At 46.7% G+C, this 23,748-nt stretch overlaps 1 protein-coding gene across 10 annotated transcripts in view; it reads right to left on the reverse strand.

Annotated features, from left to right (window-relative positions):
• Window positions 1–6,373: 6,373 nt before the first annotated feature.
• MRAS (muscle RAS oncogene homolog) overlaps window positions 6,374–23,748 on the reverse strand; it is a 41,033-nt gene continuing 23,658 nt past the window's right edge. For all 10 annotated transcript variants that reach the window (XM_040561284.1, XM_040561275.1, XM_040561277.1 and 7 more), the window contains 4 exons: window positions 15,765–15,918; window positions 12,601–12,700; window positions 11,256–11,335; window positions 6,374–7,268 (listed from right to left, as the gene is read on the reverse strand). In XM_040561284.1, the coding sequence (XP_040417218.1) occupies window positions 7,169–7,268; window positions 11,256–11,335; window positions 12,601–12,700; window positions 15,765–15,883 (399 nt within the window). In that variant the 5' untranslated portion in view covers window positions 15,884–15,918 and the 3' untranslated portion in view covers window positions 6,374–7,168. The remainder of the gene's footprint in view (window positions 7,269–11,255; window positions 11,336–12,600; window positions 12,701–15,764; window positions 15,919–23,748) is intronic.

Below are 23,748 nucleotides of genomic sequence, written 5' to 3' on the forward strand. Positions count from 1 at the left end.
GATGGTTTAAGTCTAACTAACAGGCTTTGGAAGATCAATACAATTTGAAAAAGTCTGTGAACTGCTTGAAATCTTCTGTTTGGTTTGAAGCTGTCTCCTCCACTTTTTCTTTCCTTTTTTTTGGGGTAAGTGTTTGACTAGCCAACGACAGTAATTGTAAAAAGCATCTTCCAAAAATGCAAGTGGAGATTGCTTGGGTTGTCTTTTATATTCTCCCCCTTCAACAACTTTTTCAGCAGCATTTGTAGGGCAGTTTTACTCCCAACCTTCACAGAGAATGGACTAATGCATTAGGGAAGCTTTTTCTGCTGTTTGGCTCTCCAGGGATTTTTCAATGCTACAAGCCCCATACTGGTCACGGTAAAAGGAAACCCAACTGAGACCCTTGCTAGGGCTGAATAAGCCTGTGAGTTGGCATTACTTGGCAATAAAATATAGGAAACACACAGACAGCCTTCCTCCCTGTAGCACTGGTCAGGCTGATAAACAGGAGGCACTTTATCCAGCGCGGGCACTAATGACATTACTTACATGGCCAGCTCTGAAAGTCAGGATGCTGAGAGGAGCAGTGGGTAGCAGCACTTGTTTGTCGGTGCCTTAGGACAACACTGCCAAAGGACCTGCCCCATTAAAAGCAAGAATTAGCCTCTGCCCCTTGGAAAGGAAACCTCAGCTCAGCTGTGGGCTCCTGGCTTGTGCTGCAGCTTGGTGCTCGCTTGCTTGTCCTGCATCGCTACTGCAGTCACTGGTACTGGGGGCTGTGTGGGACAAGCAGGATGCAAGCTTTTGTTCTATAACAAAAACCAAAGCAGTCATGTAAATAAACCCAAAGGTGCTTTACAAAGAGTAAACATTTTTTTCCTATATGAAACAGAGCTTGTGACCTTTTCCGTTCTTGTTTTACCTCCACAATGTGATAATCTGAATCCCAAATTAGGAAGGAGATAGATTGTTTAGGAAAAAGAAATCAATTACAATACTGGCAAATACGCCATTTTTAGAAGTATTTATCTAGTAGGTATTTACCATTTGTATCAGGGACTGAATCTCTCAGGATAGCTGGCCTTAGACCCCTTCTTTCAGCATTCAGTATTTATCTTCAGCTAAATCTATACTAGTTGCAGTTTCTCAGGTTGAGGCAAACCGAGCACAAGTCCCAGCAGTGTGCAGTGCTCCGGCACCTCGCCAGCTGCACCTTGCTCCTTCCCCACATTTCAGATCTCTGCACTCTCGTTTCTGCAACCTATGGAACAAGATCTGCTGCCTCCGAGTGTCCCAGCTGCAAAATGGTCTGGACCGATTCATGAATGTCTGAAAAACGCTTTGAGGTCCTGAATTGCAAAATCACTAGTGCCAATTTCTCTGTTTGGATGGCAGCAGCTATCAGGTGAATTTTTCCAGAATAATTGTTCCATGCTACAGTAAAAGTGTCCAGACCCTAGCAGAGCATCATTCACGCTGCCCAAACGCCAGCAGAGCATCAATCATGAATACTTTGCTATCCTCACCACCTGCTGCATATCTCCTTCTCCATGAAACACCTCCTGCCAAGGCTGTCCCCTGCCAGAGACCTCACCTTTCTGGCCAGAGGGTGCCAGAAGAGACAGGGAGACCTCAAGAACGTGGGAAGAAAGCCCTGTGACGAGCTCTGTGGGAAATTCGACGACAGAAAACGGCTTAAGCTCTTGGAAAGTTTGGGAAAGCAGGATGAGGGAAAGGCAGGAAGCTCCCGCGGGAGGGCTGGCCAGCACCCTGTCCCCAGCTCACACCATTGTGCTTTGTTTGGCCGCCACAATTGTGTGAGCAGAGCCGGGCGCATCAGCCTTCACTTCAAATTTCCTGCTTTTTGTCGGTTTGCGTCCCAGGGCCTGCTGTTGAAAGCACAGCTCTCATTGCGGAGCTCCTGAATGCCCTGCCCCGCCAGCATGTGCCCAGGCCGCTCAGCAGGTTCCCAGCGCCAAGGCTCCCACTTTCAGGGGAGAGGGGGCTATTGAGATGCAAAGAGGCATGCCGAATCCTGCCTTGGCCCCGGCGGGCTGGTTAGGCACGACTATTGCGGGCAGGGAGCTGCTGTCAGGGGAGCTGCACCATAATCTCCTCTGCCTGTGGCAGGCCAAGGGCCGGCTTGTAACGTGTTCAGCCGGGCTGATTTCTGGGCAGAGCTTGTCCTGACCATGGCACGGTGTCTCCTACCCAGACCCACAGAGGCTTTGGCTCTGTAGGACGGAGCCCCAGTTCCCCAAGCTCCTTCCTCCTCCTCCTGCTCTCTCATTAACGAAATCCAGGGCAGTGTCCGGGTCCTTCCTCTTTGGCTCCAGCACCCGACCGGGTGCCCAGGCCGAGGCTCGCGCTGCTCTGTGCAGGCCCTGAGCTGCAGGACAGCCCCAGGGGGAGGGCTGGAAATCAGAGCAAGATGAGGTGATTTTGTCTGTCCCTACCACTTCTGGACATGCACAACACTGTCACAAATGCTAACCCCTGCGCTCAGTGACCAAGTGGGCCTCACACTCCGATGGTGAGCCTCCATCCTCCCTTTCCCTGGCACTCCATGCAGCAGTGAGGCAGCACCCGCATGTTTCTCCTTCCCTGGGAAGTCGCGGCTTGCCTGACCTCTTGGCCACCTACAGGGAGCTCCTTGGAGCTGGAGGGAGGCAGCAGGAAGCTGCCAGGTGGATGGAACAAAAGCCAACTTGGAGCACATCTCTGCCTCGTCGATCCCCATCATGGGATCCAGCACACCCAGGGCTGTCTCCCCACTCCATAGTGCTGCAAGTCCCATGTCATCCCAGAAAAGTGAAACTGTCTGTGAGATCATCTATAAAATATTTATTGCCCTTGCATGAAAGAGAAAAAGAAGAAAAAAGCCTGATAATATCAATGGAATCCCCAATAGCCAAACATTGAATTATTCACAAGTGCAAGTGATGCTTGTGAGAACACTCAGGCTGCAAGATGCAATTAATACATATCACAAATTTGGGGACTTTTCTTTCAGACTTTGTTTTGATATACTGGTGATTCCTACAAAACAGGTGGGATTACTTTGAGGAAGAGGAGTTTGACTACCCACAGACTTTCTCAGAGCACTGCTGTGAAATAGAAAAGGGCTCTTAAGCCACCATGGGCTCAAGTAGCTGCCAGAAGATACGTTTATAGAGCCATTTCTGATGCCCAAGTGAATCTTACCTGGCTGTGAGCTGTTGCTTCAGAAAGGCACAGACCTCTTTGGTGCAGCTGAAAGTCCCGGGCAAATGCCTTGGATGCCCTGAGGCACCTCAAATGGCATTAAACAAACACAGAACAGAGCCTGTGTGACTGCTGGCCCCAACACACCTCCTATCGCTGCTCAGGGAGCTACATCCCAACACTGCAACACTCCCCGTGTTCATCTCCTTTTTTCTGCAGTGTTGGATGTGTAGATGTGCTGCAGCACTTCGCACATGTGCTGAAGGTCTGCCTTTCTGTCCAACCTACAGTAGACTGTCCATTCAACCCCAGCTAAAAGAACTTGGGTTTGCAGACAAGATCTCTTCTGTCCAATCCCAGGCACACCGGTTGATGTGACGGTTGTCACAGGGGCTTGGGGAGTCCTACAATGCCAAACTTCTTTCTATCCCTCTTTCAGCACCATGAGTAAATACATTTCTGAACTCTGGTAGCCAGTGTAGCCCACAGGCTGTGCCTCTTTAAAAATATATTTATATTTTTATTTATATAATATAGTCTATATTCTGCTCGTATAGCTCTAGGGCATTTGGCTCGTTCCCAAGCACTTCAGCAGCAGAAGTCTGAGCCAATATTTCAGTGCTGTCTTCTCCATGCCTAACAATGCCGTCTGCTCATTTCCTCTCGAGACCAGACACATAATGTATATCTAAAACCCTCAGCCTAGCCCAATTTACAAATTCTAGTACAGCTGTAGGTTTAAAGAGCCAGCCAAAATTAATTATGACAGATTAAGGAACAGAGCAACATACTGCAATGGCCTCTTGTTAAACTGAACCATCTGATCCAAACCCAGCAAGCTCAGCCTCCCAGTAAGCTCTTGCTGCTCTCTTGTTCCCCATCTCTGCTGCTCTCCTGCACAGCACCATCATCTGACCATGGTTTGTTCGGATGTACCCAGGCTGTCATTCAGCAGCTTTGCCTTGTCTGAGACGGCCAAGAGAGGTCTGTGACAGCTAAGAGAAGTTCATTGTTAGCTGACCACCTATAGGCTTTTTATTTTTATTTTTATTTTTTGACATTGGGTCATTTGAACCCTCAGACCTTCACAAAATGGCTCCCCAACATACCCTTACAGGATCCTTCTCCCGACTGTCTCGGACCCCAGCAAAGTCCCTTTCCAGTGGACGTGCCATACAAAAAATAAACTACCCACCAGCACAGTGGGTGCCTTCTGCGGTGGGAGTGCCATCAGCCAGTGTCTTGCAACCCAGGTCCCAGGTGCTGCACACAGAGGAACAGTACTCTTGGTCTGATAACAGCCCTGAATACAAAAGGGTGAGTTAGATGGCAAAAGGCTTTGTATCCCTTCTCTATCGTGCGCACCCTAGACTCATTAGAGATGCAGTCCCTGCTGGAAAACACTCCTTGCTCTAACAGTTTAATTAACATAAAAAAAACGAAGCATGCTCTCCCCTTTTTATCATTATGCATATTTAGTTGTTAATCTGTTCCTTTCCCCTCCTCCCCACGTTATTCTGCAGTAGCTGTTAGTTGCTAAAGAAGCTGAAGAAACAATTAAGATGCTTTCAGAAAAAGCAGATAATTTCTTGCATGCAGTGCTGAGTACCCAGCAGATGTGACTCAAGATGCACACATGCTGTTTTCAGGCAAGCATTCCCAAGGGTTTTGATAAAAATAATAAGGATGAGGGGTTTCAGCAGAAATCAGGTTATTTTTAAGTGGAAGCGCTCCGGGGGGTATTAGCAGAGCTCCCTGAAAATGCCATCATCTTCTTGTGTGTGGCATCCCATAGCATTACTTGTTTGTAATTAAAAAAAAAAAAAAAGCCTGTAGTCAGACTAGACAGGGATTCAGGCAGGAATGCAACAATGGGTTTACAGCAAATTGTTTTGGTTTTAAGCATCAGACACCGTGTGAAGGCGGAACAAATGAGAGAGATGCCTACAGGGAGATCTTCACCCCCCAAAGATAATGGCAAGTCTCAAGAGCCCGGATTTGACCCGGAAGGTTTCAGCCATCACAATTCAGCCAATGAGGAAACTACAGTGGGAGAAACACTGCGATGGTCTGAAGCCAGATCTTAGTTGACACAGGGTGTTGCAACTTTACCAGGAAAAACATTTCCTTCCAATATCCCCCTCGCTAATCCGTCCCCGGCATCTGTCATCACAGAGAATAGGGCAGAGGCAGGTGAGCCAGCACGATGCTAAGCAGCTTGCTGAGATGGCTGCAGACGTTTGCTGTATTTTGGCCGCGATGAAGACTGGACAAATGAGGAAAATGTTTTCATTAGCTGCACTCACCTGAAATGTAATCAGCAGCCAACTCCCACTTTACAAGGTGACCTGGCAAAGAGGCAAGAAACGAAATCCAGCAGCAAACAGATTGCAAAGACAAACACACACAATTAAGTTTGTGATGATCCACCATCTCGTATGGCTCCTCAATATCCAGTTCTATGACTTTCTGTGCTCAGGCACTCAACTCTCAAGTATTTATGCTCTGCCAATATTTTAAGTCATGCCCATAAAGCATATTTGAATACGGTTCAAGCTGATGAAAAGCAAGTCGTTACTTTCAAAGGAGGTTGGTGACCCCGTGAATGGAACTGATGGCTTCAGTCCAGCGGATGACAATCCATTAAATTAAAGAAAAAATTGCCATTACAATTCTTGGTGCCAGTAAAGGTGTGAAAAAAGATGTGTTCCCTCCAGGATGTGTACAACCATATTTCTGGCAGCTTGAATTGCTGCAGATTTTTCTTTTTTTTTTTTTTGCCTTGCCTCTTCACAAAGCATAAAGATATTTAGTCTCTGCTGTTTTCAGTGAAAGGTTTTAGATATACGAAGCTTATGAAGAGACACATCCCACTTGAGCCATATTAAAAACACCTCTTCCTTTCAAGTCATCAACTCTCAAGGAAGGGGAGAAGAAATGAAGGAACATTGAGCCAAAGCCCATAAACAGATTTTTTTTTTTTGTCTCTGCGCGAGATGAGCCTGGGAAAAGCAAAACAATCCATCTACCCAAGAGTGGCTTCGCAGGGAAAGGTTAAGGAATATTAACGAGGGATTTAGATCGCACCACTTTACACACATTTATGAGGGAGAAATTCAACACCCAGAAAACAAATTCAGTTCAATTTTTGCTTCTCCCCCTCCCCCAAAGATGACATACCCTTCCATTTGTAAATTACTTTAATTTAAATACTTGCAGGTTAACAAAACATCTTAACTTTGACATGCCCCAAGTTACAAAACAGAAACAAAACCTCTTGACAAAGGGTAAGAAAAAAAATATCCAAGCCCAAACCTCCTTTCCTAAGCTGGAGTTTATGGTCTGTGAGCTGGCTGCCCTCCAGAGTCTGACACAATGTCTGGAGCACCCAGAGCAGCTGGAATTCATTTTCTTCCTTCAAATCTATGCACTTTCATATGAAGTCGTGTTTTGGCACTGCCGCATAGGAGAGAGTTCAGTGCAAAAAATCTAACCCCAGCCATGTTTCTTTGCAACCCAATGCTTGCTGAGCAAACAACGAAAAAGGAGAAGAGGACAAGGGAAAAAAAAAAAAAAAAAAAAGAAAAGCCCTTTCCCTTCCCCCCCACAGACACTCACGACTGTACCAAACGGGGCTATTCATGGCTGTTCATAAAGGGGTCACAAGGAGAAATGTTTGCAGATAAAACGAACACTTTTTTCTTTTTTTTTCTTTTTTTTTTCTTTTTTAAACAAACACCATGGAGGCCTCTGGAAGGAGCTGGGGATGTTCAAGCGTCGAGGTCCTGCCACTCCCTTCCGCCTCCTGTTAGCGCGGCTCCCACGGTGCCCCAGGCGCAGCCCCCTCTGGCCGATCACCCCAGGGTCCGGACCTCTCGAGCCGCCTCCTCCGAGCTAGAGCTGCCACTGGGAGCCCAGCGGGGCCTTGTGCTGCGCCTCGCCATGGGTCGGGGGGAGGTGGGAGACGTCCAAGGCACTCCCGTCACAAAATGGCACACTGGAGTTTGTGGGAGCCTGTGGCTCGGTCCCCTCGCCATTTGGTCTTTTTCTTCTTCTTCTGACTTTTCTCCGGGATTTGTTGCCTGTTTTGGGAGGGAGGGAGGAAAGAATATAAGGTGAGGCACAAGCAGCCACCAGGCTGGCTCAGGTGTTGGCATCCAGAACCCTGGGCAGCCAGCAGAAAGGCACCTTAGGGTGCATATATACATAGCTGTGGTTCTTCACTGGGAGGGTTGTTGCGCACTGGGAGAGGCTCTTCAGGGACGTAGTCAGAGCCCCAAGCCTGTCAGAGTTCAAGAGGTGCTTGGACTGTGCACTTAGTCAATATGGTCTGAATTTTTGGGTAGACCTGTGTGGAGCCAGGAGTTGGACTCGATGATCCTTATAGGTCCCTTCCAACTCAGGACATTCTATGATTCTATATATTGGCATATATACTCATCTCCATACACCCTTCCACCCCCACCTGGTTTCTCATACCACACAGTTAGCAGCGACTACCTCCCTTTGTGAGGAAAGAGGAAAGAAGCCATAAGCAAACATCAAGGCTAACGGCAGGGACGTATGTCCTGAGAGGGGACTATGAGTCCAGCTGTCCTGGGAGAACTGCTGCTTCTCCTCCCCTGCCAGAGTGCTGCTCAGCTCACCTGGGAGGTAGGGATGCTCCAAGGGATCAACAGAGATGCTCACCTGGGAAACAGAGATCATCCACCACACTGCTGCTAGTGCTCATTACGGTAAGGTGGCAAAACTGATACAGGGTGTACAAAGAAACAGACCTTCCTGGAAAGATTTACTTTCACGTGGCATTGCCCCCAGCCAACTGCACTGATGTAGACTTGGTAATGTGTTTTTTTTTTTTTCCTCTCCAAAAACAGTAATAAAAAACAGTGTTTGCTGCCAAAAAGGTTTTGGCCTTCTCCTGGAAGCTGTGATGCGTACCAGTGCACCGGGAGCAGGATGCAAGCCCTAAGCCTTTGTCTGGGGCTGGCCCCAGGAAGATGCTCCTGGCTGCCTGAAATCAGCCATCAGAAACATGCAGCTGCCAGCCCTCCTGCACTGCACTGCAGCAGCCCCCATCAGTCAGGTGGGTTGTGAGCAACCTCTAAAATACTATTTCCATCTCATCTGATGTTCTGCTGATGGCTTCTCCCTTTTCATTAAGATGAGATATTGCTCAGTCACATTGTTTAAAAGAGGCCTGATGGTCAAATGATGAGTCAGATCCTCACCTGGTGCTATACAGACACTTCTGCACCATCAGCTATACCCAGTCTTGTCACGCTGCAATAGTGACAAAAAGTCCACTGGCTTCAGGGGAGCTGTACCTGTTCGCACCAGCCACTCAAGTCAGTCCAGCATTGCAAATTCAACAGAAAAAGGCTTTGTAGTTCAAACACCTAACAGGCAGTCTGTAGACTTAGATTTCATAGCAAGATAAACCATATGAACATAGGCAGCTTCCACAGACTCTGAGTCTAAATAACAAACCTAAGAGCTTGAATAGCTCAACACCAGCCTCTTTTGCTGTGTAATATGTCAGGCACTAAGCTGAGTGTTTAGACCACATTATCTGGAGCAGAATGAGACAAAGTTTGGAGACAAATCATTGTTGCTTTATTTTATGTTTTTCTTACAGCCTCAACTCTCAAATGTTTGCAACAATCTGAAAAAAATCAACTCAACTTTGACTAGCAAGACTTGTTTTCAGCAAGCATGAAGGCTGCTGGCACGAAAAACATGAAACTTAAAAGCTCAGAGTAAGAAAGCAGAAATAAAAAAATACTTTAATTTGAATAAACACTGAGCAGCCACAAGCATTCTTGAATGGTTTTAGAGATCCAGAAAACCACGTCCTGCACCCATTCAAGATTTCTGCTGTGATGGTGCTTGCATATACTCTGCTGCAGCACAAGAGGTGTATCAGGAATTTTTAAAGATCTGTTGGGCAAGCTCTGTCACCAAGTCCTTTCTGGATTACTTTCAGACAACAGTTTGTTTAAAAAAAAAAAGAAAAACACACAAAACTACATAAAGTGGGCATCAGGCAAGTGCAAGGAGCACAAAGTGTACCAACCTTAAATGAGTCCTCACCCTGCAAACTAACATGGGCTCTCAGGAGCTTGTGAAATAGTAAAGCACTCCAGGAATAGCATATTTATTAGGGAGTTGTAAATTTACATTTTATTTGGTAAAGCTTACTTAGGAAAAGAAAAGCGGTGCTTGGTGGGCGATACCATCCTATGGCTGCACACAGCTTGCAATGTCCAAAGACCAGGCAAAGTTGCATTGTGGCAAATAACCAGATCACACAACATCTCTCTGCTCTCCAACTTAGAACCATAGAATCAAGGAATATCTTGAGCTGGAAGGGACCCACAAGGATCATTGAGTCCAACTCCTGGCTCCACACAGCACCACCCAAAAATCAAACCATGTGTCTGAAAGCGTTGTCCAAACACTTCTGGAACTCTGTCAGGGTCGGTGCCTTGAACGCAGCCCTGGGGGGCCTGTCCCAGTGCCCGACCACCCGCTGGGTGCAGAACCTTTCCCTAACACCCTGCCTCACCCTCCCCTGTCCCAGCTCCATGCCGTTCCCTCGGGTCCTGTCCCCAGAGAGCAGAGCTCAGGGCCTGCCCCTCCGCTCCCCTCGTGAGGGAGCTGCAGGCCGCCATAAGGCCTCCCCTGGGCCTGCTCTGCTCTGAACAAACCAAGGGACCTCAGCTGCTCCTTATAAGTCTCAACCACAGTTCAAGCTCTTGTGAACATCTATGTTCAGAAGGGGCCTCAAGTGGCTGGAAACAACTCTTTGTAACTACTCGGGAACTGAGGAACAGATCACCTATTTGTGATGTTATGGAGTGCATTTTCAGGGCTAAAAATTAGTGCTGGATCATTAAAATGCTCCATCCAGCCTGTGCCTGTCTGAAGTCACATTATATAGAGAAAGCAAACAGAGCCTTACCATCTTATTTTTGCTGTGTTTTTTTCTTTTTTTTTTTTCCGGAATAGAATAGATTGTGGTAAGAGCTCACTGTAACAAAAAGGAGTATCTGGCCAACTAATGCTGAGTTCCAGAACAGTTGGGAAACAACTTGGGACATTTCCAACTCAGCTCTGCAGCTCTCCAAAGATTTTCTGCCCCCTGCTTTTCAGATATGTGGGAAGAGTGGGCAGTACCATCTGCTTTTGATGGAGGCTGACTCGAGGCTGTGCTAAGATATTCACAAGTACAGATACGTTGTGAATAAATGCCTCATGGTTTAATTGCCGAGCAAGGCACTTTGACTGCATGGCAGGGAGGAACATTATCTCAGCTCAGCACCCTCCCAAAACATGGGAAACGAAGGCCCCCAAAAATCTGGCAGACAACCCATGTCAGAAAAAAATCTTCTCAGAGATGTGAGGTTATCAGCTGAGATGCTGAGATGTGCGTGCACCTCTTTTCCTGCGGGGCAGCCAGGATTTTGGACGGCAGCACCTTGCCGACAGCAGCAGGAGCCGGGTTCGCCCAGAGAGCAGGCATTTGCCAAAGCGAACAAAGGCAGCTCGTGCCAAAACTGGGAACAAACCTCTGCTGTCTGAGGAGGAAACCTGTGGCTTAGCCATTAGGTCATGCTGTTTCTCATATAAAATGGCTTAATTTTTTCCATTTAATGAGAAAAAGTTACCTACAAAATTAGAGCCAGTCTTTTTAACTTAGAGCAACACGAGACCCTGAGATGACAATGCTATGAAAACCCACATTACTAGCCCAAAGCTTTTAATGCTGGCCTTTTAAAGCTGATTATTACAGCAAGTTTTGCATTGCTGAGTGACTAACATATTTTTGTCATGGCCACAGCTAGTTCTCAAACTGCCTAATAATGATATTTTGCAAAGGCAAACTTCTGGTTAGTAACATCTACATGCTCATACAGAACAAGGAAGCTTTATAAAACCCAGAAATCCCCCACCCCCAACCAAACCACCACACTCCAGCCCCCAAAAGTCATCTCCTGGCTCCCCAGACCAGGACTCCTGTATGTCCCATCTACAGGCACTAATTGAGCCAAGTGTTTGCAGCTTACCTTATTACCCTAACGAGATCGTGGAAGGCCTTGTCAACATTTAGAGGTGGGTCCTTGGCACTAGTTTCTATATACGGAATCTGAAGGAGAGAAGTACATGACAAAAGAGATTTGTAACAGCCCATATGTTGGGAGCAAACTAGTTTCAAAATGAAAAACCCTCCGGGCTGGAGAAATTGGGTGCCTAAGAGACTGGAGAAATACCAATAAACAAAGTGCTGTCATGACACTGCTATCAACACATTCATGCTCACAGAAAGCTCAGATTTGAGGAAGAGTAATCATAGACTTCGTGTAGTCAAATGTTCTCTCCCCCTAAGTTGTGCTTGCAGACATGGAAATAGACAAGGGTTGTTGAAAGATGAGCACTTGCCAAAAAGTCTTGGTTGCCATGTTTTATTAGGACTAGTGCATGAATATTTCATGACTACAATTCCCCTTCGGTTTAAAATGATCTCCTTCAAAGTCTGACAGACAGACGGAGCCTCCTAGAGTGCTTGTCCAGCACTCTGGCAGATTTATAAAATTGCCTTCTGATAAAGTATTTGCATACACATCCTTTTCCAAAGCACATACCTACAGATGAGTACAACGTGTTGTGTTGTAGCCTAGGTGTACTTGTTCTTATAGAAGTGAGCTTCCTTGGGGAGGGGGCATGGGACGGACCTGCCCTGACAAACTCCCATTGTGCCTTGTTTAGAAACACAGCACTGTTTGCCATCTAGGCACAGCAAGCTGCCAAAAGGTCTCAGGCTTGTTTGCCTCTACCTTTCCACTAAGTTCCTCCTATGGGAGTTGCTGCTTCCCCCTGGGTATGCTCTGGCATTTAGAGGTGATTAGTGGAGTACCACGTGATCTACACCAATCCAAGACCAATTTCTCAGGCTAAACTACAGTATGAATAATGCAGATCTAAGATGGTAGGCCAGATTTATATAGGCTTTACAGCCCTGTAACTTCATTATCTTTAACAAGCCTACTTCATATGGACACCTGGGTATAATTCCTAATTTCTGACTGCTTTTTCAACCCAAGAGGGTGTGCTTTCTTCCTTCATTTTGAACATTCACGTTTCTCATCACTTGCAGACAGCTTGTGCACATGGTTTCATGATGGCCACAGATCTGCTATAGCCTGGTGTGCAGCAGAGCTTCTAGTTTCAATGATGAACTGACCCTACCCAAAGGGAACTCTATAGCTACTGCTTTGTGGTAGTCGAAAGTGCAATTGTAAATGTTCGATTGTAAGAAAAATACTTTAATTCAGCTCCAAGTGAGCAGAGAATTCCATTTGAATGCCTGTAATGGGACTTACAATGAGCAATTAAACAATCCTGCAAACTTACATTATGTTTTGTTGCCATTTCTCTTCCCTGTTCTCTTGTAATTTTCCGTAAATGCATTAGATCAACTTTGTTCGCCACCAAGATCATTGGAAAGGACTCTCTGGGGAAAAACAAACAAACAACAAAAACAATTAAAAGCAGACTACAATACAAAACGCTGAATATAAGTTTCACTTTGTAATGCTGATATCATTGATCATTTTTGGCTACAGACATACCACATAACATATAAAGAAAGATCATACAGGCATCAGCCACCAGACTGAGCTACGCATACTATGCATGTTCATACCATAAAAATTTACCTTGACATCTTGCACGCATCCACCCTTATTTGCAGGCACTTCAGGGACTTAAGTGCCATTATTTCTGCAATACTTGATAATAGACTGAAGATCCAACTAGCTGAAGAACTACAGAATTAGTCTGCTGCTATAAAAGGAAATTAACTAAGGCATGGAAGCAGATCGTGAACAGGAAAATGGGGCTCTTTTATAACAGTTAAGGCATCTCATAACTGCATATCTTAACAGCTCCTAGTCACTGCAAGGTAAACAGGTTGGAGGAACTAGTTCATGTCCTGGTGGTGGACAGAACAATGCTCATTCACTGAAAGCAGCTATGGGAAAGAAAAGACAGACTTATGGAGGTGGCACTAGGGGAGACATCATATTGGGAAGAAAATGACTGAGGCCAAATGACTCCTGTTACCCCAACACCAACTGAAAGACTGGCAGGGGTAGCTGGGAGGAGGCTGGAGTGAAACAAAGACTTTTGCTGTGTTTCCAGATGCTGTTACCTACCATCTCCTGCTTCTAATCTCAGAGCAAAGGCCTGGTGAACAACTGTCCTTTTGTACCAAGAACATCTCACTCTGTAATACTGCTTGTTATTTCTTGAACTTTGCCAGGCGTGTAAGTGACTGTCTTCAGACACCACAAGTGAAAAGACCCGTTCATCCGCAGCATGCCCCATGTGAGGGTTTCCTGATGAGGTGTGTGGGTCATCCTCTGCCCCAGCAGAGTCCTCGTAGCTCTGGTGATTGAACTGAGCCAGTTCATGCTTTGGGAGGTGCTGGCAGTGCAGTTCCATCCCACTCCACCTTCCACACATGAGCCTCTCCCCCAGCTGCATTACACAGAGCAAAGCTGTGCTGTGTGGCTCTTACTCACTGCTAGGAGGGAGGAGGTAACTTCTGATCACTGATGTTTATTGCAGCATTATTTTCTTGTATTTAGCTTTAAACCCTCTTAAAATGATTCCAATGTTCTCTGCTGTAACAGAGCTGATTTTACTGGGGTAAGGAGCAGCTGGCCGCACTCACTGCTGCATAAAAGACTTTCCTGGATTTTCAAACAGAGTTTGTGTCATTTTTCATCGAGACGATAAGGGCTCCATCTTCTCCCTGGCACGTTGCCCTGTTGCTCTGGCTGGAAATACACTGTACTGCACTCTGCATTTTAAATGGTTCTTACAGTTACTCATTCTGATAATGTGGATTTGATTTAACATTAATACCTGAGCACTGATACATCTTCACTCTGATTATTCTGGAGCAAAATGCTTGCTTGTCTGAATTATTTGATTCCTTTTAGCTTGTGGCACATTGATAAGAAAGGGATTACGTTTGGACAGCATCTCGTTTGCCTTGTTTACATCAGGCATAAAACTCTGTGGGGACTTTGTTCCCTGTTGTGAGCTGTACAATTGCTAGTTGGACAAAGCTACTATAGTTGGAAGTTTTACTGTAATTAAGGTTATGGAAAGAAAGGGGACAGAAGCTTTGAGCAGCTCTACAAAGCAGCAACCTGCAATTCCTTTGGATTTTAAACCCTCAAAACTGGCTGCTAGTTTGAAAATTGGGCGATGTCCTGCTCCTAGCTAAGCACAGGCCTGGTACGACAGTTTCTTTTTTTTGTGCTGTTTAGAAAATCACAGCAATATGAACAATCTCAGGCTCTGGATGAAGTGTTACTCCTGGTGTTATGCACTCCAGCGCGGGGAAACAAAAGCAGTTTCACTTCCTGGTTCTCACACGCCGCCGTTGTGTTTGTCCGTACAAGGAGGGGTAGAAGTTTCAGTCCAGAGCAAAACAATGAGCGCCACATCTTATTTTCATGAAGCTAAATTAAATAAAACCAACGTCTGTTTGTAGCAGGTTAGAGGAAACACTGTCCTCTCTTCCTCAGGTCTCTGAAACAGGCTGAATTTGCCCTAAGCTAAGTTGGCAGTGAAGGAAACACCGTTGTTATCCGGGAGGCAGGCTGAGTGACTGACATTTTTGTTCATTTAGATGAAATCAAAGGGCGGATTTTCCTTTACTTTCCACTCTCATGGGCTCTGCTTTGGATGCTTTACTGGAAGAGCTGTCAGCTGTGAACCTCACATGATACGCGTCCACCCTTCCTGTGGGGAAGTTATTCAGAACTGCAAAAGGAAGCCAGCAACAAGGCCTGAACCCTCTGGTGGCTTTTCTTGATGACTTCCATAATTAAAAGCCATTATGAATGGAAAAAACTAAGTGTTTCAAAGCTGCAGACATATAAGAGCTTAATTCACACCCCACCCAGTGCGAAAGGACTCATCATCCCTCAAAGCGGGATGGGAAGAGGGAGTTATCTGCAAGATAAAGCCCTGGCAGCTTCCTTTAAGTCTGCCAGGACGCAATCGCTCACCACGATTAAGCCCTCAGCGCTACCTTCTCCCACGCGCGCATAAGGAGAGGAGCAGGCAACCTGTCTTGCTTTTACCCACTCACACAGAGATGTTTTATTCATTGCTGCATAGTATTATGAGTTAACTGCATTAAAGCCTTTTTAAGGAATAGAGTTCCTCCCGACCCGAGGTATTTTCCCCTTCGAGACACTTGCTCCCAGGCCCTTATCATGTAGGACCTTTTAGGGTTTGTTAGCTCCATTCTGGCTGGAGCTTCTCCCTTCCAAAACCATTTTCACTTCATCATAGGACTCACTGAGCTTTTCCACATTGAAAACACTAACTGCATGCTCATCAGAACAGGTAAATTACTTCTCATTCCCCACATGCAGATCTACAAACCTACACAGAGCACACAAGGAATCACTCTGGGACATGCAGGAGGTCACAGGCGGGGGGGACACGCAACCACCCCTGGCACAGCCTGCAGTGGGGTTACCAGCACCTACCTGTCTTTGACTCTGAGGATCAGCTGGTGGAAGCGGTCCACGTGCTCGAAGCTGGCCTTGTCTGTCACAGAGTAGACTATAAGGAAGCCATCTCCAGTCCTCATGTACTGCTCCCGCATCGCGCTGAACTCCTCTTGGCCTGCAGTATCCAGAACTAGGACAAAAGAGACGAAGGTTTTTAGTTACTGCGTGAAACTGCAGCTACTATCACTGCTGTGTGTCCAGCACAGCCCGTCCACCTCTGCTGGGCTTGGTCCTCTCAAAGGCTGCAAGATTTCATGAAAGCAAGTTGGAGCGGCAAGGGGATGCAGAAGACTATAGGGATTTTACTTTCCTTCAAAATATCAAATACTATTGAACCTAGGGAGACTGTCCTCTGCCAAGATATGGCTCAACATATTTTGAAGCCCTCCATCTCCTCCTCCTCTTCCAGATCTCTCAGATCCCTGCATGGAAAAATCCAAGACTGGAAGAGCAAGTAAATGGCAATCTAAATGTCAGGGACAATCTGCAGACTGTGGTGCAGCAGAGCTGGGAGATAACCCAGAACGATAGCTGTAAGTATCTTCCCTCTCTCAGTGCATGGATGTTATTTGTACACAATTATGCGCTTTCAGAGCAAGATGGTACAGCCTTGAAGAACTCCCCTACAGACGTTGTCAGACGTCGTCGCAAGTCATGTTTTGATATTCAGAAGAGAGTTAAAACAGGCAGAAAAGCTTTAAGTGACTTGCATATCATATACAGCAGTCATGTTTCTGTGTGGGGGCTTGCATTCCAGGACAGCCAGTGACAACGCTTAGATCTATGCTCAAATCCCCTAAAACATCTCTGGCTGTGGCAGCAACCAGCTGCTGCTCCCCAACAGACTAACCTCCTCTCCTGCGCGGCCAGAACCTCCTGGCTCTCCGGCACTTTGCCTCCCAGGCCGTCCCATCAGCTACTTCTTGAACCACACCTAGAAGCTGCTACACCTGCCTTCTGGGTAAACACCCCATACTGATGTTCTGTACTGATACACTGCCAGTTCTCAGGCTCCAGCTCAGCACGCTGCCACGATTTTGGCCGGCAGGAGGAGGGTATGAAAGGAGTCCAGCAGTTTAGACTACCAACACAAACAAGGGGTGAGTTCAAAACGCAGTGGCTGCTCTGAAGTCATTGTCCACGTGCATCGCTGTATCCTAGAGGCAAACGCAGGACCTTTGCGAAGATTAGGAATGTTTTCACGTCCCAGCCAATCGTGCAGGGTGGGAAAACTGTTTCCACCTCCGCTGTACAGCCACAGCGTTAGCATCTGCTGCCCACAAGTGACAGGGAAAGCCCTGGGCACTGGTGGATGGAGACAGCGGCAGGTTCATATTGCTGACAGGGCAACAGGGCTCGATACGGGTTTTTCTAGTCCAAGCAGGCCCACAGTCCTAGTAAAATGCTCCCTGCAGGCTAAGTACTCCAGCTGTCCCGATTTCCAGATGAAGCTAGGATAAAGCCCACTTCACTGCCAGCATTACCTGCTGAATCAGCACGGGTGGCCACACAGGGACACGCTCAACACGCCGCACATCACAGCACGCCCCAAGACCTGCCTGCACCTTTCTTCTGTGGCTGGAGGAAAGGCAGCTGTGCTGGAGGAGGCATTTGGTGATGGCAGACCCCTTAAAAATCCCCAGCCATATCCATTTGCCTCCTCTCACCAGTCTTGACTGACTGTTTCCCGAAACCTGTATGATGAAAAGAGCTTCCAGGCTCTCGCAAAGACCCCGAGATTTAGGCTTGTTTGCTGAGAAGCTGGAACTTGCTAGAAAGTCACGGGTGTCCTTTCATAGCCTTTTATCCCACTTCCCTCCCCTGAGCCTAAGAAACAAGGGTCTCAGCTCAAAGGCGTCCAAGGCTATTCGTAAGGACCATACAAAAACAGAGAAACAAGAAAGAAGGAAAATAAAGATAGAAGAAGAAAAACAAGCCAACGACACTGCATGCATTGGTGGATTTCTATGCCCTGGGCAGAAGAGCTACCATGGAATAAGGCCAGGACTGTGCGGCTGGGACGGAAGAGGAAATTAATCCTTCCTATCCACCCGACCTGTAAGGAGAGGTTGGGCTGCCCTCAGCTGACTCCTGCACCAGCTGGAAGCGATGTCAGGGCAAGGCTGAGAGCTGACAGCCCGTGTACGTATGCACAAACGCGCACACACTCCCTTCCCCTCTCGCACACCCAACCTGCGGTGCGGCGGGCTGGGCTCCCCTGCCCGTCCTTCCCCTGGCATGGGGCAGGTGCCCAAGCACAAGCTGAGGGCAAGAAGGTGGAGAGGGATGTGCCGCATCCTGCATGGCAATTTGCTTAAGAGACTTCCTTCCCCTCGCCCTGACACATTTGCAAACCTCCTGCGAGGAACATCCAGCCCTCCTCTTGCTGTTGTACCCACCAAGCCATGCCCAGCTGCTGGCCCCTCCAAAGCCTTGCTGTCCCCTGGGAGAGGGCAAGGATGGAGTCCTGGCGGCTGTGGGGATCCCCAGCGAGCAGCCGGGGGTTACGCTCCTGCCACTCCTACCTCTCCTGGATCTTGGCCATGGCATCACGCTAAACATAGGCAGGGCTGCTGCGTCAGCAGCTACTATTTACAGGGAATTCACTTGCAGCGTTCATAGAAAGAGCAAGTCCAGGCAGCATTTAAAATGGCACTTCAGAAATCCAAGCAAGAAGACACGTAGCAGTGAAAGTTACGTCCAATGGGTTATTCATACAAAGTCAAGGGTCCCGTGGTTGGCCAGAAGTCCTTGTTTTAACTTTAAATGTGCTCTTCTTAGAGACAGCCACCCTATCCTAATGGTTCTGTGCTGCACAAATTCTGAAAAAACAGAGAGAGAGTGTGATTGGCATCCTTTTGTAGGCAGAACTGGGCCGCATCCTGGAAAGCACCAGCTCCAAAAAAAAGGCCAGATGCAAGCAGCTTTGCCTCTAGTACAATGCCTTGGCACAAAAGCTTCAGCAGGACCGCTGCATACAGAAATGAGAAACAAGCAGAAGTCTTGGAAAGGTGAAACTGGGAAGGTGATTTGGCAGCTTCCCAGCCGGGTGAGGAGCATTCATGTTCTTATAATCCCCGTTTCTGCAGACAGGATGCCCAGAAGACCCAGAAATAATCATGAACAGAAGAGAACTGTGAGCTCTCTTCCCCTGGTACTCTTTAAAACCAGCAGTTGCCCCTTACTGGCAGCACATAAAAGCCAATGTGGAAATAAGGCTGGAAGAAAGCTCAGCGGGTTTCCCCTACCTCATTCTTCCAAGAACTGAAGTCAAATTCATAGATTGCTGTCGGAAGTCCCTCTCCCTGCACTGTACAAACTTGGTGTAGTTCCCACAAACTTGACCAAAGAGGAAGCAAGGAGGAACACTAACGAAAGCCTCCGGGTGAGCAGTGAGGAGAAGCCAACAACTGTGTCGGAAGTAGGAAGGGACATCCAAAGGCGGCTGTGCAAAAGGCATTTCACAGACCTATCATGCAAATCAGCTGGAGAATAAGAGCAATTAGGCTGTGAGAGCCCAGCATGAGGTCTCTTGCTTTGAGGACCAGAGGTTGCTAAGCGAAGAGGTGGCCTTTTCTGCCTTCCAGTGGGTGTGACCACAACCGTTAGGATGAGCTCTGCGTTAATGGGGTCCTTAGAGCTTTACACACCACTTTCCTGTGAGTCCTGATGGATTAGGCAGGAGCGTGGCTGCTCACAGAAAGCACTTCTGAGCAGACTTGGGAGCCTGGGAAGCTCTGTGGCCCAAAATAGAAGCATTCATTGCGTCCAGGTGTGTCTTCTGTGTGGCAGCACCTCTATAACCAGGTGTGCTCTGAGTGCCCATCCAGAGACACAGGCATGTAAACCTAAGCCAAGGGCAGAGACATATGGACTATGAAATCCAAGATATGACACTGCTTCTTCTAGAGCCTAGGCTGGATTCAGTGCAGACTCAAAACCTGCATTCCCAGCCTTGAGAAAGCTCAGACCTGGTTGTGCAGGAGAGCTCCTCTTTTTCCATGCCTAAGCAAAACTGCCTCCTATGTCTTACCTGTATATTACTGGGCAGTTAGGTAGATAGATCAACACAAGAGTTTTTCCACTCTCTGTGGCATCTCAGGGACCATAAGATGACCAGACAAGCAGTTTAAAACCATTTTCTATCCTTCATCCCAAATCAGACACCAATAGCACCTGCACATTGCTGCAGCCAGACCTGAGAACAGCTCTCAGAGCACCCTGCCTTCCCAGAAGGCGGCACCACGAAGCTCAGGGACGGGACACCTTTCTTTGTGTTCACACTGATCTCTCGCCCAGAAAGGCGAGCCCAATGTGTATGACCTGATTTTTGCAAGCAGTCTGCAATGACATCCCTTCGGCTACCTACATGCAGCACGTGTGCAAGCCTTCAAGAGGCTGGACGGGTCTGCAGGCAGACAGGAACCTGAGTGCACAGCGCCAGGGAGAGAAGCAGCAACAAGAAGCCTGACTCCAGGCACTTTGTGCCTCTTCAACTTCTTAATGCGAAATACAGAAAGAGTCCCTGGAGCAAAGAGCAGAAGTAGGAATGTGGCACTGTCAGGGGAGCGCTGTCATTATGGGCTACGGAGCCAGACTCCTCTTGGCACTTCTGAGTCTTGCTTTTTTCTCTGCACAGCGGCTCTGCTTCAAAGGTGGGGCCAGAGAGAGCCTCCATTCCCAGCTACCCCGCGGCTTCATAGTTGAGGTCAAGGGAAAGCCTAACTTGAATTGACAAGGCAAACCAAACAGTCTCAGGCTGAGGAAAACCATGTCCAGTCTTCATCCTCCTTCCACCAGCAGCACACAGGCAGCCCCCATGACCCCATTTACTTCAGCTGAAGAACTGGTATTTTGGGTGTTGAGCAGATGGAGCGCAGGGACCAGCTTGCATTTTGTATTCCTACACCCTAAATCACCCTGCAGAGATATGGAGGGTGCCCATGCTGTGAGCAAGGAGAGGTAAGTGCTTTGCTTGGTCACTCTGACCGTCACTGGCCTGCTCAGATATGGCCACGCTGCCCCTGGCATGAGAGCTTTTCACAGGGAAAAACATGTGATGGGGAAACAATGGGGCTTTACAAGCCCTTCTGTGCCCTAACTAAATACACAGATGTTATAACACGGAAAACCTGAGTACTTGAATTCTTGCCCTTTCTTTAAGGGCAAAGAAAAGAAGAGCCTTCAGCTGACAGGCTTCCACATCAATACACAAAATAAAGATGTGAACTCTTAAAGGAGCTCTTTTTCTAACAAAGGGCAATTATTCAAACCCTTCTGTGTTCTGTGTTGCAACATCAAAATTTTCCTGGCAGGAAAAAAATCCCCACAACCCAAGACCAAAAAAAAAAAAACCAAGTCTTCAAGGTTGCAAAATCCAAGCTATTAAGGGAGGGAAAATACTGTATACACGAAGAATTAAAAAGAATGAAAGTATAAACTTAATTTATTTCAATGACACTACCCAAAGTTTAAAAAAAAAACAAAAAAGAAAGAAAGCAAGCTGCAAAGCAACCATTCTGCCTGCAAGTCTCAAGTGACCTTTGATCTCCCTCTGGCCTCCTGGCTGAATTGTTCCCAAGCTTCCTGAAGAGAAAAGCAGACAGCCTGTCTTGAGATGACTAGCAGCAAAAACCCTCTGCAGAAAGAAATGCATGGGAGACACGGCTCTCCCCATGCTGGGCAGGGAGTGAGAGCCCAACAGGAGCCCACTTGCTGCTATTCCACAGAGATGCACCAGGACTGGACAAGCCCAGCTTGATGCAAGAACATCCAGGGGTTGAGATGGAGAACTGCGTGAAGGAGGAGAAATAAAACTGAGAAATAAAAAGGAAAACAAATGCTCAGTAGTAGGAATACAACTTATGGGCAGTGGGAGTTTCACCTCGATGATGCTGGTGGAAGGACAGAGGAGACCACAACCTCATTTTGCCCAGTACATGGGCACAATTCCTTCCTTCACTGGTATCAACGGGCTACTGACAGCTAAGGGGTTAGCCCAATTCATCACCATACCTAAGCCACGTGTTTGTGGTCATCTCTTCCTCTCCTCTTCACCACCATTTTTTAAAATCTGTGTTTGGTTTATGAGCTACGAGGAATCTTGAACCACGAGGGAAATTTTGCTGTACTGAGATACTCCGCTTTTGGTTTCACACCCAGATTAATAATTCCAGACTGGCACTTTACAGCCACGTCAAAAGAAACCTCTGCTAATTGCCAAGTTAGCCTGCATGCAGAAAGAAGCGTACAAAATTAATGATAGCAACTCGATTGGAGCAACAGTTAATCAAAGCAGATTAACCCTGGTCCCCACTTAATTTTAACCTGATGTGTCTACACAGCACCTGCGTGTGAATGCATTTAATCAAGCACATCACTGCGCTGATTTCAGCATGAACAGCAGGGAGTAAATGAAGATAACACATGCAGAGAAAATTGGAGGCTGATCTGAAAGCCTCATTGGGGAGGCAGCAACCTAAAAACAGGGGCTAGCCACAAACTGCCTGTGCATCCCTTATCTAAGTTAACTGCCCTCTTCTATTCCATGACACTTGTCCTCCAAACACTGGATCTCAAAAAACTGGCATAAGGCCACCAATAAAGTATTTTGGCACTCAGCACCCAAGGTACTGTTGGACTTGAACACATCAAGTATACATCACACAGTCATTGACTCTTCTTTAATAAGAAGATATATACAGAGACCTGCCCATGCCAGAGAGCAAACATGTAAAAGAAGAGTTTGGACTCAGGCTTGTCTCCAAGGTCTAAGATCTGAAATAAAAGCATTTAGGTCTACTTTCAGTGAGAGATTTCGGCAAAGGGAAAAGAAAAAAAAACAGTCAAGCACTTCATCACACCGCCAGTTAGTGCTATCAAATAAATGTGGGTGGAGGTCTTCATGGAGGGAAGCCAAATGCTTTATGCAAGCTGGCTAGCACAAGTGGTTTTTTTTCTAAACATAATGCTGGTGCGGATATTACATGCTAGAGATACTTTGTACAGAACTGCTCAGGCAACAGCCTGGGAGAGGGTGGGCTTTATTTTTATTAAGTTGTTGGGTGCCAACATATATTTTATTTTTAAACTATTTCTGCGCACTTAAACTTATGAAGCCCCTCACACAGTTGGTAGTCTCAACTTCTAAAACTAGTTCCTATTTTGGAGGTAGGCAGGGTGAGGCAAACAGGCTTTTGTTTATTCCCTTCCTCCCCCCACCAACAAGCACTGGGAAAAAAAAAAAGCTGCCCCACTCATCAGCTTGTAAAGAATTTAGCCATAAAAGACAACTGGAAGTCCAGAACTTATCATGATGCATCTCTACCCTTCCTATCACGTTTGTCCCTAATTTCACGCCTTAAGTGATTCATGCAACCATGTGTTACCACAACAAGAGCAGCTGTTCAAGTATATGGCAATCTCTGAGAATGTCCTAGATCCAAAAAGCCCATGACACAAAGCTGTGGCATAAGATGTGATAGTCTTTATGCCCCATTTCTACTGCGAAGATGGTAAAGGCTCACGTGTTTCCATACAAGAATATTGCCTTTCTTCTAAAATTCTGATTGTTCAAAAATCTCAAGACGTAGGAAAGAGAGAGAAGCTGCAGCTTCACCTCCGTGAGCGCAAGAATTCTGAAATTCAGGGATTCCCTGCATGCCATCAAAAGCCACAGATATTTTGGTTCAGCCCAAGTACAGCCACTGAACTTCATCTGAGCAAATAAAAAAGGCTTTTACATGAAAACAAATGGTTAAGTTCCTACTTGTTGAAAAATCACCTATTTCCCCATGTCAGATTTTGATTTTCTTTTTGAATAAACAACAGTAATCAAGTGTTCAGTGAAGGATGCTTTTTCTTCCAAATAATTTACAAAAAAACAGACTGTTTCAGACAACATCAATGTGCACAACAGCTGATACTATTATATCAGAACATGGCAAATACCAGCAAAGAT

The sequence above is a fragment of the Cygnus olor genome, chromosome 6 (assembly GCF_009769625.2).
Source record: "Cygnus olor isolate bCygOlo1 chromosome 6, bCygOlo1.pri.v2, whole genome shotgun sequence".
Taxonomy (NCBI): Eukaryota; Metazoa; Chordata; class Aves; order Anseriformes; family Anatidae; genus Cygnus; species Cygnus olor.